The sequence below is a fragment of the Aspergillus udagawae genome (assembly GCF_001078395.1).
Source record: "Aspergillus udagawae IFM 46973 DNA, scaffold_1, whole genome shotgun sequence".
NCBI lineage: Eukaryota > Fungi > Ascomycota > Eurotiomycetes > Eurotiales > Aspergillaceae > Aspergillus > Aspergillus udagawae.
In genome coordinates this window covers 2,211,058-2,225,445 of record NW_025091264.1, presented here as the reverse complement: position 1 = coordinate 2,225,445, position 14,388 = coordinate 2,211,058, and the positions used below count along the sequence as shown (strand labels likewise).

The 14,388-nt window shown below is 47.2% G+C and overlaps 4 protein-coding genes across 4 annotated transcripts; 3 read left to right on the top strand and 1 right to left on the bottom strand.

Annotated features, from left to right (window-relative positions):
- Positions 1–1,732: 1,732 nt before the first annotated feature.
- Aud_000730 (MFS transporter) lies at positions 1,733–3,630 on the top strand (the record flags this gene model as incomplete). Its single annotated transcript, XM_043286234.1, has 2 exons — positions 1,733–1,874; positions 1,943–3,630. 2 exons carry the CDS (start codon positions 1,733–1,735, stop codon positions 3,628–3,630), a joined length of 1,830 nt encoding a protein of 609 aa, XP_043142169.1.
- A 2,658-nt stretch (positions 3,631–6,288) lies between these two features.
- On the top strand, positions 6,289–8,123 carry pdiA (protein disulfide isomerase PDI1; the record flags this gene model as incomplete). Its single annotated transcript, XM_043286233.1, has 4 exons — positions 6,289–6,662; positions 6,798–7,176; positions 7,252–7,691; positions 7,757–8,123. 4 exons carry the CDS (start codon positions 6,289–6,291, stop codon positions 8,121–8,123), a joined length of 1,560 nt encoding a protein of 519 aa, XP_043142168.1.
- Positions 8,124–8,649: 526 nt separating this feature from the next.
- On the bottom strand, positions 8,650–9,937 carry Aud_000728 (uracil-DNA glycosylase; the record flags this gene model as incomplete). Its single annotated transcript, XM_043286232.1, has 3 exons — positions 8,650–8,952; positions 9,037–9,496; positions 9,567–9,937. 3 exons carry the CDS (start codon positions 9,935–9,937, stop codon positions 8,650–8,652), a joined length of 1,134 nt encoding a protein of 377 aa, XP_043142167.1.
- Positions 9,938–10,853: 916 nt separating this feature from the next.
- Positions 10,854–12,832, top strand: Aud_000727 (transcription factor domain-containing protein; the record flags this gene model as incomplete). The annotated part of the gene is made up of 3 exons (XM_043286231.1): positions 10,854–10,859; positions 10,935–12,069; positions 12,135–12,832. The coding sequence occupies 3 exons, from the start codon at positions 10,854–10,856 to the stop codon at positions 12,830–12,832; spliced, it is 1,839 nt and encodes a 612-aa protein (XP_043142166.1).
- Positions 12,833–14,388: the final 1,556 nt, after the last annotated feature.

Sequence of the window (14,388 nt, the reverse complement as noted above, 5' to 3'; positions counted from 1 at the left end):
GACTGTTTTGAATGAACGAAAACGCGTTGATAATCAATCAAAACCACGTTCTGGACGTCCTCGCCAGCTTAGTGAGGTGCAGAGGGATCATCTCTATGATCTAAGTCAGTCTTCTCCTCATCTAAAGATGCAAGATCTTCTTACTGAGGTAGATGGTGCTGTGAAAAAGAGAGCATTACAATATCTTCTTCGAGAACTTGGTCTTCGCAAATGGAGACAGCTTCGTCGACCAGCTCTTACTGGGGAACAAGCCTTAGCTCGTCTTAACTGGGCAAACCAATATCAACACTTTACACCGGAAGATTGGGCACGTGTTAAATGGAGTGACGAGTGCTCAGTTGAGAGAGGTGTTGGTATCCGACCAATCTGGACATTCCGACGACCAAGAGATCAACTCCATGAGCATGATGTCTGCACTCGACGAACAGGGAAGGGTGTTAGACAGATGTTTTGGGCAGGCTTTGGTGAAGAGATACGTACAGGTTTAGTCCCTCTGGATGGTGATCCAGAAGCTCCACGAGGGGGGGTATCAGGCCGGGTGATAAGAGATCTCTATCAAGCATGGCTTCCTGAGCTTACTGAGCCTGGTGATATTTTCATGCAGGATAATGCCAGAATCCATACTGCAAGGATTGTGAGAGAGGTGCTTGATTCTCTACAGATTGATATTATGGTTTGGCCTCCATACTCTCCTGATCTCAATCCAATTGAGAACCTCTGGTCACTTATGAAGGAGAAGATCTATATGCTTTATCCAGAACTGGAAGATGCACCTAATACTGAGGGAACACGTCAATTACTTATCCATGCAGCTAAGGAGGCATGGCAAGCTATAGATACTACTATTCTTCAAAAGCTATCAAGGACCATGCCTAACCGGGTGAAGGCAGTTATTGAGGCAGATGGTTGGTATACGAAATATTAATGGAATTAGTATTCTCCTTCCTAACTAGGTTTAGCTACTAGTAGGCGGTAAGATGAGGTGGTCGAATACTTTTTGCACCCCACTGTACTACTTGCCTTAGTAAGGTCGTTTAGTTATCGGTAATATAACCTGTTTCTTACGTTAGCGTCTGTTACCTACCTTTACGTAGGTTCCTGCATCGGTTCTCTCTCCGCATTTCCACTAACCAACCTTACGGAGTATTTAGGTCAAGATTACCTAACATAGCTAGGTAAGGTATGGATAAGGTAAGCTGCCACTGAGGTAAGGAGCTCAAATCTATCCTCAGCTGATGACGATGGCCAGATATTCCTTCACTAAGTGTGCGAGATACACTGGACGACAAAAGAACATTTACTTGTTATTCCCAATAGTGATTGCTGGCACTATGTTTGTCCACTGATTAGGGAACCTAACTTATGTCGTTCCTGCAATAGCCCAAACAATTCTTTGGTAAATGCTCCTTATTTGACTTTATCCAACGCCCAGTGGAGCTGACACACTGTCTGATGTTACCTAGCCTGCATGATTTACTAGTATGGTCAAGTAACGCTTTGGAGAGCCTATTCCTATCGCTTGCTGACACCTTTTCCATGTGCCTAGGTTTGGCGGTCTGTCGGAAACCATTGCTTTCTACTCTGGTCGGCTGGCTATTCCTCTTCTTACCCGCCTAACGCTTGAACATCATGATATAGAGATACGAATTACGGCTCAAGCTGTTGAGGGAGCAACTGCTTCGAACAACCGTGCCCTTTATATAATGCTAGCGCGTGTCTCAAGTTGGTCAATATGCGGGCTCTCGATGAAGCCGAAACGAGCATGACGCGGCCGCAATACCCTGGGGATGATACTCGGCCTACCAGCAAAAAAGAACTCGCCGGATGGTATAGCTATGGCTGGGCAGCAGAGGTTTTTACGGTCTGCGCTATGGGTATGCACAAGTCTGGCATCGGACCTTCACTCGCATTCATTCGCTCCTAAAGTTGACCCTTACCATAGGCTCCTTCCTCCCCATTACTTTAGAGCAAATGGCTCGCGACCGCGGTGTTCTTTTATCCGATAAGGTGACTTCCTGCGGTGCTACCTTGAATGGTCCATCGAAGACGTCCACACAAGCCCAGTGGACGCTTTCTTCAAGATATGATGCCGGAGGACCAACAGTGGTAAACCAATGTGTGGTCTACATATTCGGTGTCGAGATAAATACTGCAAGTTTCGCAATGTATACCTTCTCTGTGAGTGTCTTTATTCAAGCCCTTTTGATCATATCCATGTCAGGGGCCGCAGACCATGGAAGTCATCGAAAGCTGCTTCTGGTGGCTTTCGCTGTGATTGGCTCGGTCTCCACAATGCTCTTTCTGGGTGTGGTGCCTAAGATCTATATTGTGGGGGCAGTGATTGCGATAATTGCAAACACCTGCTTTGGAGCCTCCTTTGTGCTTTTGAATTCATTCCTACCCTTGTTGATACGTCATCATCCTTCTGTACTTCGGGGTGTTTACGAACCGCCCCATGCTTTGGATGGTTCTCGCGCCCAAGAAGGTCATTCTGATTCCACAAACGATATTGATCATGGCATTGACTCTAACGCCACATCGCCCCTTCTTCACGCCCATCAAGGAAACAGCGAAAACGCTGCGACGGACCTGCGTCCTGCAGCTACTATAACAGTTTCGCAAGAGCTGAAGCTATCAACTCAGATATCTTCTTTTGGAATTGGAATTGGGTACATTGGTGCGATCATCCTACAAATCGTCTGCATCCTCGTCGTCATCGCTACCAACCAAACTACCTTCTCCCTGCGTCTCGTACTGTTTCTAATCGGGCTCTGGTGGTTTATTTTCACAATACCTGCCGCGCTCTGGCTGCGACCTCGCCCGGGCCCACCATTGACTGCCACTCATCAAGGGAAGCACGCCCGCTCTTGGATCGGTTACATGGCCTATGCATGGAAGTCACTTTATCGGACAGCAGTGCGGACACGTCATCTTAAAGACATCTTACTGTTTCTCGCCGCCTGGTTTCTTCTCAGTGATGGAATTGCCACTGTCAGCGGGACTGCGGTACTCTTCGCGAAGACACAACTCAATATGCAACCCGCAGCCTTGGGACTTATCAATGTGATTGCAATGATGGCTGGTGTCTTGGGGGCATTTTCTTGGGGTAGTGTTTCGCGAGTATTCAATCTGAACGCGTCACAAACAATCATTGCATGCATTCTCTTATTCGAGCTAGTGCCTCTCTATGGTCTTTTGGGATTTATTCCAGCAATCAAGAGCCTCGGATTTTTGGGCCTCCAGCAGCCGTGGGAGATGTTCCCATTGGGAATTGTGTACGGGCTTGTCATGGGCGGCCTATCCTCTTACTGCCGCAGTTTTTTCGGGGAGTTGATTCCCCCTGGCAACGAAGCGGCATTCTATGCTCTTTATGCGATTACTGACAAAGGGTCGAGCATTTTTGGGCCTGCAATTGTCGGCATCATCACCGATCGCTACGGTGAAATACGGCCTGCATTTGTGTTCCTTGCAGTTTTGATATTTCTCCCATTGCCGCTAATGCTACTTGTGGATGTTGAACGAGGGAAGAGAGATGCGCTTGCTCTTGCTGCAGAATTGCAGCCATCAGGCGCTCAAACCTACGGAACGCTTCCAGGACCCGAGGATCGCGCCCCGCCAAGTGAGCTATAGGTACTATTGATCTTCTAAGCGATCATTAGATTTGCCCAGCAGAGCTACGCTTATGATGGAAGCCGATTCGGTAGCCTCGTTGCTAGGAACTTGCTTCTCTCTCCCTCTCTACAATCATTGTCTTAGTCTCTTTCTCTCGGATAGGACAGAGTACGCAGTAATTTGGAGTGCAAATGACACGGTGAACTACATAGCCTTACAAGTAAGCACCTCGAAGATTTATACTACTAGAAAAGGGGATATTTCCACTGTTCAGCGCTTTTGGACGTGCCTTTATGCTACCATACTCTGCCATGGAAGTGTAAATTTCCTATTTAGAACTCCAAACCATGTAGAGAGTATTATGAACCATACATTTCGTTAAGTCCGACCCAAGGATGACAAAAATTAATTGATTGTATCAACTGCAATATTCGACAATGACTAATTTAATGAGGGCCGTTCAGGCAAAGACACATTCATTCAGCTCATACAAATTCCAATTACTGCCATTTAGTGGAGTATCAAACTATCTATTCATAGTTCTAATACATCAGGAGGTAGTGAGGTACAGGTGTCTTGGCGTCCATTTTATGATTTGTTGGGGATCAACTTACCGGCTTAGAAATCGCATCAAGAATGAGAAAGTACCTCAATAGTGTGGATGATTGATTGGATCGACATCGCCTCATTAATTTTGTATAGCAAAACCACGAAATATCATTATTCTGCCTCATAACAAGCTAAGTAGCATCTTTGTACTCCATGGCAGTCGGGCGCTGCTCTGAATACGGACTATAAGCTTATCTGGCAAATTCAGTCGGGAATCTGTATCACACTCTTTACAGGAGCTTCCAACTGTGCATAAGCTTGGGGTGTGTTAAATGACGTATTTCCCAGGCGAGCGGCCCATCTCTGTATTCCATATAAAATGGCACCCTTCAAGGCTTTGATATCCCAATCATTCTTATATATGCTATTTATGTAAGTAAGATATTCAGAGTATATATAGTCTAGAGCATATGAATACTCTTTCACAAGATCTTAAAATACTATTTCTCTCTCTGAATGTCTAAGAAGCTAATTTTACCAAAAAATACAGGTGTAATTTACGTTACCTTAAGTATATACATATACTAGGAGGCTATGGCTTATAAGTATGATTGTATATGTCTATACTGTACCTCATACCTAAACTTGGACCCTGTAGATGCTTGGTTGTTGAGATATCAAAGCCTTGAAGGGCGCCATTTTATATGGAATACAGAGATGGGCCGCTCGCCTGGGAAGTATGTTAAGTTATTACTTGCTTTTAGTCATCACCTTGAGAGTTACGGACAGTTCCCCGTTTTCGAGGTTTTGACTATTTTGATTAACTGATAATTCAGGTAGCTGTTGCAGTCCTGTTTGAGGGGAGGAGGGAGTAAATGTCTACGGAGCAGCACTCTGTATTCAACGGTCACTGTGTCAAAAGGTGGTAGTTCCAGTACCTTAGGTACTTTTATACTTACCAAGTGCCTTACTACTCTGTGCTTCTATTCAGTTATAGGTACTCTGTACTACCTACCTGCTGATACTCAGAATATTAATTAAGTACATATAGGAGTCAGAAACTAATATTCGAAGAGCAGATTGATAGATAAATGATACTTAGAACTCTTGGGCTCCATGACGGTATTATTTATTACAAAATAGGTGAGGTACCTACCTTAGGTAAGTTACACCGCACCTTAAAGGTAACGACCTTGAGGAGGAAGACAATACCTCACTCAGGGTAATGAGACCGTACTTGATTCCATGTATGGCACCCCTATCCGTAAGGTGCCTTAGGTAGAGTTGTAATAAATTACGCGGTAAAGTACCCAGGTAGGTACTTCAATAAGGTAAGGTAGGTTCGTTACTTTGCCAGGTGTGCCTGTCTCTGGCCGATACAGATACCCCAATACCAAAAGCAAATGCAGGGGAATGGAAGGGTACTTAGAGCGTACCTTAGGTACCTAGGTACATAATAGGATGCTACCTTACCTGTCTTGCTGAGTACGTACAGTATGTATGTAGCGATAATGAAAGTTATAGAGGATGAAGGGACGGAGTATGGTGTATCTATCGAAGACTCTTACTGGTACATAGGTCTTGGGTATGGGACATTCTCGATCGAAAACTTAGCTACTTTGGGGATCTATGGCCCCTACCTAGGGTATTTGTGGGTTCCGAGGTGGGAATTATGTGTATTATGGGCACGTATTATTGTTACCTTGCTGGATACCGTTTGATTTATGATTTATCGACTATCTTATCAATTACGGGGTATTTACCTATGATTTTACGAGTCCCTTGCAGGATTCACTGTTTAGGCGGCTGAGCGGAGCCACTCACAGAGCTTGGACAGCCAGCTGACTGCAGAAAGAACAAACTGTCCTCAACTCTTCTCCATACCTGTACTTAATGGGGCCACTCACCTCTTGAATCGTCCGTTCTACCTACGCTGTGCTCTTCCCATCGTTCTCATATCTGCCTTTAAGCTCTAGGGTAGCAAACCTGACTGAGATTCATTCTTGTCCAACCTTTCAACTCAGTCGAGCAGGACTAGATTGGGTCTGCAGCTATTTACAAGAGGATCTTTTGCTTGATTTATCCCATTAACCGTCGTTTCGTTTGTTTCAGAGACTTTCCTATATCATGCGATCTTTTGCTCCCTGGGTCTTAAGCCTTCTCGGGGCTAGCGCAGTAGCCTCTGCTGCTGACGCGACAGCTGATGCCACTTCCGATGTCGTCTCTCTGACCAAAGACTCGTTCAAGGATTTTATGAAAGAGCATGACTTGGTGCTGGCCGAGTTCTATGCGCCCTGGTGCGGCCACTGCAAGGCTCTAGCTCCCAAATATGAAGAGGCTGCTACTGAGCTCAAGGGAAAAGATATTCCCTTGGTCAAGGTCGATTGCACTGAGGAAGAGGACTTGTGCAGAGAAAATGGCGTCGAGGGCTATCCTACTCTCAAGATCTTCCGCGGCCCTGATTCCAGTAAGCCCTACCAGGGAGCTCGCCAGGCTGACTCGTAAGTTTCACTACCAGCGCGCGCGTCTATTAACTCTCGTCCCTGATCATCTGTGCTCTGCTTTCCCCTTCGATACGGCCTTGCCTTCCGGTTCCTAGCCGCCTTCTGCATTATTAACTAACCTTGCTCAAAAAGAATTGTCTCCTACATGATCAAACAGTCCCTCCCCGCCGTCTCAACTGTCACTGAAGAGAACCTCGAGGAGATCAAGACCATGGACAAGATTGTTGTCATCGGTTACTTTGCCTCCGACGACAAGGCTGCCAATGATGTGTTCACCTCCTTTGCTGAATCTCAGCGAGACAACTACCTCTTTGCCGCGACAAGCGACTCAGCTATTGCCAAGGCGGAGGGTGTCAAGCAACCCTCAATTGTGCTCTACAAAGACTTTGACGAGAAGAAGGCTATCTACGATGGAGCGATCGACCAGGAAGCGATCCTCAGCTGGGTGAAAACTGCCAGCACTCCTCTTGTGGGTGAGATTGGCCCTGAGACCTACTCTAACTATATTACGGTATGTTCTTGTCTCTTATGATCGAAAACAATTAATCTACTTTAACCGTACCAGCTAACCCGGACTGTATTCTAGGCCGGTATCCCTCTCGCATACATCTTCGCTGAGACCAAGGAGGAGCGTGATCAGTATGCGGAGGAATTCAAGCCCATTGCTGAGAAGCACAAGGGAGCCATCAACATCGCCACCATTGATGCCAAGATGTTCGGTGCCCACGCCGGAAACCTCAACCTTGACCCCCAGACATTCCCCGCTTTCGCTATCCAGGATCCGGAGAAGAACGCCAAGTACCCTTACGACCAGTCCAAGGAAATCAATGCCAAAGACATCGAGAAGTTCATCCAAGATGTCCTTGATGGCAAGGTTGAGCCCAGTATCAAATCTGAGCCTGTTCCTGAAACCCAAGAAGGACCTGTTACAGTCGTGGTGGCTCACTCCTACCAGGATCTTGTCATCAATAACGACAAGGATGTTCTTCTCGAATTTTACGCCCCGTGGTGTGGACACTGTAAAGCGTGAGTGTTGCCCGTCCTCCTACCAAAACGCTGGGATGAAAGGTGAGCTGACGAGTCTTTCATAGTCTGGCCCCCAAGTATGAGGAATTAGCGGCTCTCTATACTGGTGATTTTAAAGATAAGGTCACCATTGCCAAGATCGATGCCACTGCCAACGACGTTCCTGATTCCATCACCGGATTTCCTACCATCAAACTCTATCCCGCCGGTGCTAAGGATTCTCCCGTTGAGTATTCTGGCTCTCGTACCGTTGAGGATCTGGCAAACTTCATCAAGGAGAACGGCAAGTACAAGGTCGACGCTCTTGAGGCTGCCTCAGAGAAGGTTGAAGAAGGGGCTGATGTTACCGCTTCCCCTTCGGCTACATCCACCGAGGCTGAAGCTCCTGCTGCTACTGGCGACGAGAAGGGTGACGACCATGATGAATTGTAGACTACTACTTTAGCCGAAGGACTTCATTTAGTATTTTTTAGTATCCGAATTTCAAACGTCATGATTGTATCCTATCCAGAGCAGATTTCACTTTCGCCTCAGCTTCTTGTGCTGGCCAATCCAGGAAACTTCACTATCCAGCAGACAAGATTGCTCACTTGATATTAATTCTATTTAACCATATGTGGCTTAGCAAAATGAATATAGTAAGAGCCGCATCAGAGTCGCAAGTCTTCTGTCAGCAACACTTTCGTTACGCCCGCCGACTCGACCAACCGAGGTACGCACACGTGTAGAACGCCGTGCTACAGCGTCTTCATTTGACACTCGTCAACAGGATGAAGGAAGAGGAGGAAGGGAGACGAGAGGAGTTGGGGGCGGCNGGATTCAAAATACAAACTTGGAACACTTGAAATTTCTACGGTACAGACACGCTGATACAGCTGCAGATGCTGGAATCACAGAGACGGCCTCTTCGTGATTGATAGTAATGAAAATACCCAAATTAAATCAGATGTTCAGTAGGTCATGTTGCAGCTTCAGCTGCAGCTAGAGCCTCAAGTGCATCGACATCATCGTCAAATTCATCAACTGATCCGTCAGGGTCCATAAGTTTCACGCTAGCAACTTTGCTCTCTTCGGAAGGATCCAAATCAGGCAGTTTCGCGGTGGATGTCTTCACCTGGTCGATCACAGGAGACTGGTCCGAGATGGCGGCAAGCGGGCCGCCTGCCTTTGTTTTCGGGGTCAGACTCCAGTCAATGATGCCATCCGGACCATAACGTTCGGCGAGCCATTCGTTACATTTTTTGAAATGGCCATTGTTGAACTAGATTCCGCATGAAGACTCACGTCAGTACAAAGGGGCTCGGTAGGGTCTGCCATAATGGTGAGGGAGTGAAGCAAGACTTACAAAACCTCTGTGAGCGCTGAGCGGACTAGGATGAACCGACTGCAAAACGCAATGTTTTTGCCGGTTGATACCTGCTACGCGCTTCCCTGCCGGCGAGCCCCAGGCCAGAAAAACCACTCCATTAGTTCGTACTCGAGCGACGGTGTCGATGGCCTTTTGAGTGAAGCGTTCCCATCCTTTGTTTGAATGGCTTGCCGCCTGATGAGCGCGGACTGTTAAGCAGGTGTTGAGCATGAGTACTCCTCGCTCAGCCCAAGGTATCAAAAGGCCACCCTTGTTTGGTGGGGGCTGGAAAGTAGGGTAGTCATTTTTGATTCCGGTATAGATATTCACCAGAGAGGGAGGAGCAGGAGTGGGAGGCCGAACAGAGAATGCTAGACCATGAGCCTGATTATGATTGTGATAGGGATCTTGGCCGATGATGACCACTTTCACTTTGTCCAAGGGGGTATGTCGAGACCTGGGGTTGACCTTATTAGCAAAATGGTTCAACGCGGCTCGTGGATGAAATGGCTAGGAAGGAGTTGCACCAAGAGTAAATCTCATTCTCTGGAGGAAAGATCTTTGCACCCGACTCCCTCTCCTTTTTCAGGAATCGCTTCAACCCCAAGAACTCCGGTGTGACCAGCTCTTCCTTGAGCTTAGAGAGCCAGCTTTCGTGCAACGTATCAATCTCCAGTCGCAGGAGTTCTTGCTGCTCAGGCGTCAATGATGCCACCCATTTGTCTTTGTTGAAGTTCGAGGAAGGGGACGAAATGGTTGATGTTTTGGCGTCGACAGGCCTGGGCTTAGGGGCACCGAAGAAGGACGTGATACTGCCATTGGCCTTGGGCTTCTTCGCATCACACGCTGGTGTTGATAGATGGTTAGCATTACGTTTGAGACCTGTCGGACTGGCCATGATGCGCTTTCTTCGTGTGTGAATAGAGCTTGAATGCTGATATCCGCGACTTGAGAAGGATGAAAGGGGGGAATAGTAGTAGTAGTAGTATAACAAAGAAGAGACGAAACGTAACTACTCAGTGAGTTAAGCAAGAAAACTCACCTAATTTGGAAATGTGATTAATCCACATGTAGAATCATCTCACCATAATTGAGCTGTGGACTCTAGTACTCCGCGTCAGCACTTGGCTTCCCCGTGTAGACGCGTCGCTCTAGCAATGATCGCGTGGTTCACGCGTATATAGTACTGTATTGTGGACTTGGCATCAACTTACCCTTTCAAGTCTCTGTCAAGTTCCAGATCCGAATCCAGATGAGATTTCATAGCCTGCACTCTCCGGCGCTATAGTTACCTCTCTATTATTAATAATCCCTGGGGCGACCAAGACTGGTACCATCCGTTCTCAAAAGGTCCCGGATCATCCCTATCCGTGGTTAGTCTATTTCTATGGCAGCACTGCTAAGTGCTACCTAAGCACTTCATGCTGCTATGGATTAGCGTCAGGGTTGATTGTTATTAGAATATTTGGAGTATAGCCCTGCACGAAATATTGAGTATCTATGAACGATACTGACATAGCCGAAAAGGAACCAGCCAAAAGTCTTGCTGGGTTCAGGAATTCTGCCGCATCTGTATTTCAGCTTACGCTATGACGTGAGGATGGAATTCAAATGGGTTGCTGATACTCCCCAATCGCGAGGTCGCAGACGAGCCATTCGAGCATGCGCAGATTGCCAGCGAAGAAAGGTATCGTTTCACTCTTCAACCAACCTTCCTCTTCCCGGCCCGTTCATTCCATTCTGCTGTGTGCTTTAGCCCTCTTCCCAATCTATATAGTCATCCCCATCTATACCCGAACAACGTCTAATCTACAATGACGGTCTGAAGAGCTAAGTCATGTTGTAACAAGAAACGCTGCCGCCATATTATCAACTCAGGGTCTGTCTCAAATCAGGCGCAGTCACTTCTGGGAGATCATATTGAGCCTACTGCTCTTCGTTCCAACAACAACAATCAGGAGCTAGACTGTCCATCATCCCCTCTGGGCGGCGCTGGGCCAGCGAAGTCTACCACTTTGACTTTTGTATCGCCTGATATTCCCCGAGCAGAACGCTTCGTAGGAGATCTCAACCCAGAAGCTGTGATTCGTGAGAAATTGGATGGCGCATCTGGCAGCCGCTTTCGAGATCGAATTGGCCTTTGGATTAGCTCACAAACCAGCGATGGCCACGGAGATGATACAGCAGCGTTTGATGTAAACAATACTCCGGTTAATTTGTCATCTACGCAGAGTCAGCATGCCCAGTCTGTTGCCTCTTTGTTACAAGAGCGGTATTCGTCAGCTCTGAATGCTTGTCATCGTCTGCCTTCATCGACTTGCGACCAGTTGATTGCCATCTATTTCTCCCGAATCCATCCTGTCCTTCCGCTTATTGATCAAGAATCCTTTCTTCGTGCCTACTCCCATGGACGTGCGTCCGTGTTCCTGGAGCGGGCAATTTGCCTTACGGCTGCCAAGGATCAAGCCGCCAGCTCGTTTCTTCGTACAAGCATCAATGGTCCTCTCAGGACGTCTCGACAGTTTTGTTCCGAGATTTACACTGGACTAGTTGTCGCGATGGACGCCGGGCTCGAGTCGGACCGAATCACCCGCATACGTACACTAGCGCTGATGTCTTTACATTGCGAGGGCCACGAGGGCGCAGAGGCTGCATCTATGCATCTTTGTCGGGCTATCCACGAGGCTTCGACCGCAGGTCTGCACCTGAACAGACCTAACCGAGTACAAGGGGATTCTCTATCGCGACTTTTCTGGTGTCTTTGGACCTTGGATAAGATGCACGCAAGCATAGGCGGCCGTCCAGTAGTTCTTGCCGACCGAGACATTGGATTGAGAAAACCCATTATCAATACCTCTCATCCTAAGACTACATTTGACGTGTGGTTTACCATCTCGGATTTGCTCTCGACTGTGATCTCATTCTATAGGCCATCTGCGGATCCTACCGTCGGCTGGGAAACCAACTTTCCGTCCTTTGAGGAGATCATGGGTGACAACTTCGAGGAGGAATTGGACTTTACCATGTTGGGTACGCTCCATGGTCTTTCAAGGAGGATTTTCTCTTCCCACAATCTACTGCTGACCGCCTCGAAGGCTTCCTTGAAGTATATTATCATGCCGTCGCCATTCTTTCGTGCAGGTCCAGGATGCACGATCCACCCCCAAACTCGAATTCCAGTATCCGACAAGGTCTCGCTGCGGTCCGGATACACTCCATTGTAGCAACTGAATGTGCCCAAGACTTGCCCCCTCTCCCCATTGTTCCATACGCACTATCGCTTTCCATGAGCGTCTCCTATCAGCAATTTCGGTCAAGTAGGCTGATTACCCATTTTAACCGAGCAAAAGCCAGTTTAGAGGCGTGCTGTTCGTTGTTGGAGGGTATGGGCATCTACTGGTACTCTGCAGAGGCAATGGCACGTCTGGGACGGAGGGCCTTGCGTGAAATTAACGTGGCAAAGCCTGGACTGCAGCGATCCCAGGGACAGGCCGCTCGGCAGCTGATGGACCCTGGAAGCACCCCGTCAGTGTCAAATGCAGTCACAACTGCTTCCACCACGCAGCTAGCGGCTGACAATTATAGCCCTGGCGTTGCTGGTTGTGTCCCCGCACCTATTGCGCCACAAGAGAGCCCTACAGATCCACCCAGGGAGTTACAGAGAGTCGAGGAAAATCGGCAGGGTGCTCTTGAAGATATTGACGTGCTTTTTGGTGACTTCCTTGACCTGTCCTTACCAACGAACTTCTGGGACCCGGTCTTTCTCACCGAGGAGGACAAAGGTAGCACGTGACAGCGTAATTTGGGAGCGTGTCAGTATGATAAAGTCAGTATCCCCTGTGCACTTGTGCCGCACTTCAGGACGAAGGGCCACTGATCGAGATCGAATGACCTTTTTGTACCCTCTCATTGGGGGAAAACGAGCGTTGTGGGAAGTGCGGGCTGTCGATCGTCATTACTGGCGGTGACCTGAACAACAAGATGCTTATGGTTTCTTGAACACTATTCATCTACATAGTTCTCTACAGAAGGGCAGTGCAAAGGCTCCAGCGCGTACGGGAAATGCTGACACTTCTCAAAATCCAAGTGCATTTTTTGCAGACGTTTGCCTCTGCCATCTTGATGTTCTTGCATGGCTGCGAAAACAAGGTGTCCAATATTAAGTCCAAACACGTCATTTCCAGACATAAACAGATATGGTGTGAAGTTCTGTCCAATCGAGTCCACTTAAAATCAGTCTAGCATAAAGTGAGGATTTTAAATAAGGTTGATATCTATCTATATCGCAGTAGTAAGGTACGGGAATACTCGGTACTCTTTGCCAATTCTGCATGCCAAAACCAACTGTCATTGGATACTGCTTGATATTGCCACAAATCATATATGAATGGCTAGCCCCTGAGTTTCAAGCATCGACTAACACTTTTGGGCTGTTCTCCTTGGGATTAATATAATAATAATAATTTTCCAAGCTTGAACTACCATGGAGTAAAGGTCTACGACTTCCTCCCTTGAAAGCCCTGAATAATAGGCTGAATCTGAAACTTTTGACCTTCGTTTCGACCATATCTGTCTGCAAACTGGGCTGGATCTTTAACCCTAGCCCAGTACGCTAAAGATAGATACTTATATCGATACGTCGTTGTTGCTCGGAACCAAGGTTTCCCGCGTTGCTTTACTATTCTTGTTGTTTGAAGTTCTGGACTCTAGAGTCTCCTCGATCGTCGGTATATTAAACAACCATTACTATTAATAATATTATTATTATTACGCACGGAACCTCCTGTATGATTATCCCCAATCCTTCTAATCCTTCTAATTTGTCCTTGTCCCACCAGCTCTCAAATTACGTATGTCAGCCTGGCTGATAACACAGTTAGAATTTGTTGTCCCTGAGGTGGCTTCGTAATAACAATGTTCCCACAGACAGTCAGTCTACTTACCTAGATAGTCTATCTAAGGCCCATAGTTCCGTCAACAGGTTCATTAAGTTGACCTCTCCACAGAGCATTTTCATTTGCTCTGCTTGTCCTTTTCTATAGGTTTCAAGCTGAAAACATACTCTCACTCTCTTCGATCTCTCCTGCATGATCCCTGTACCATCGTTCAATTCGGTGAGGAAATCAGCGCGCATCGCGTCCATACCTAATGGATCTGGACCACTCGCTCTTTATTTGGCTTTACACTCCTCAAAGGCAATCCATTGCGCTGCCAGCTCCGTTCAGTAGTCAAGTGAGAGAGCACAATTTACACGGTATCTTCATCACCAAAGACTAAGAAGGAAAGAAAATTTAAGGCTCCCAGAATCCAACCGCATTGTTGATCCTGATTTGGATGACTTGTGAAAGA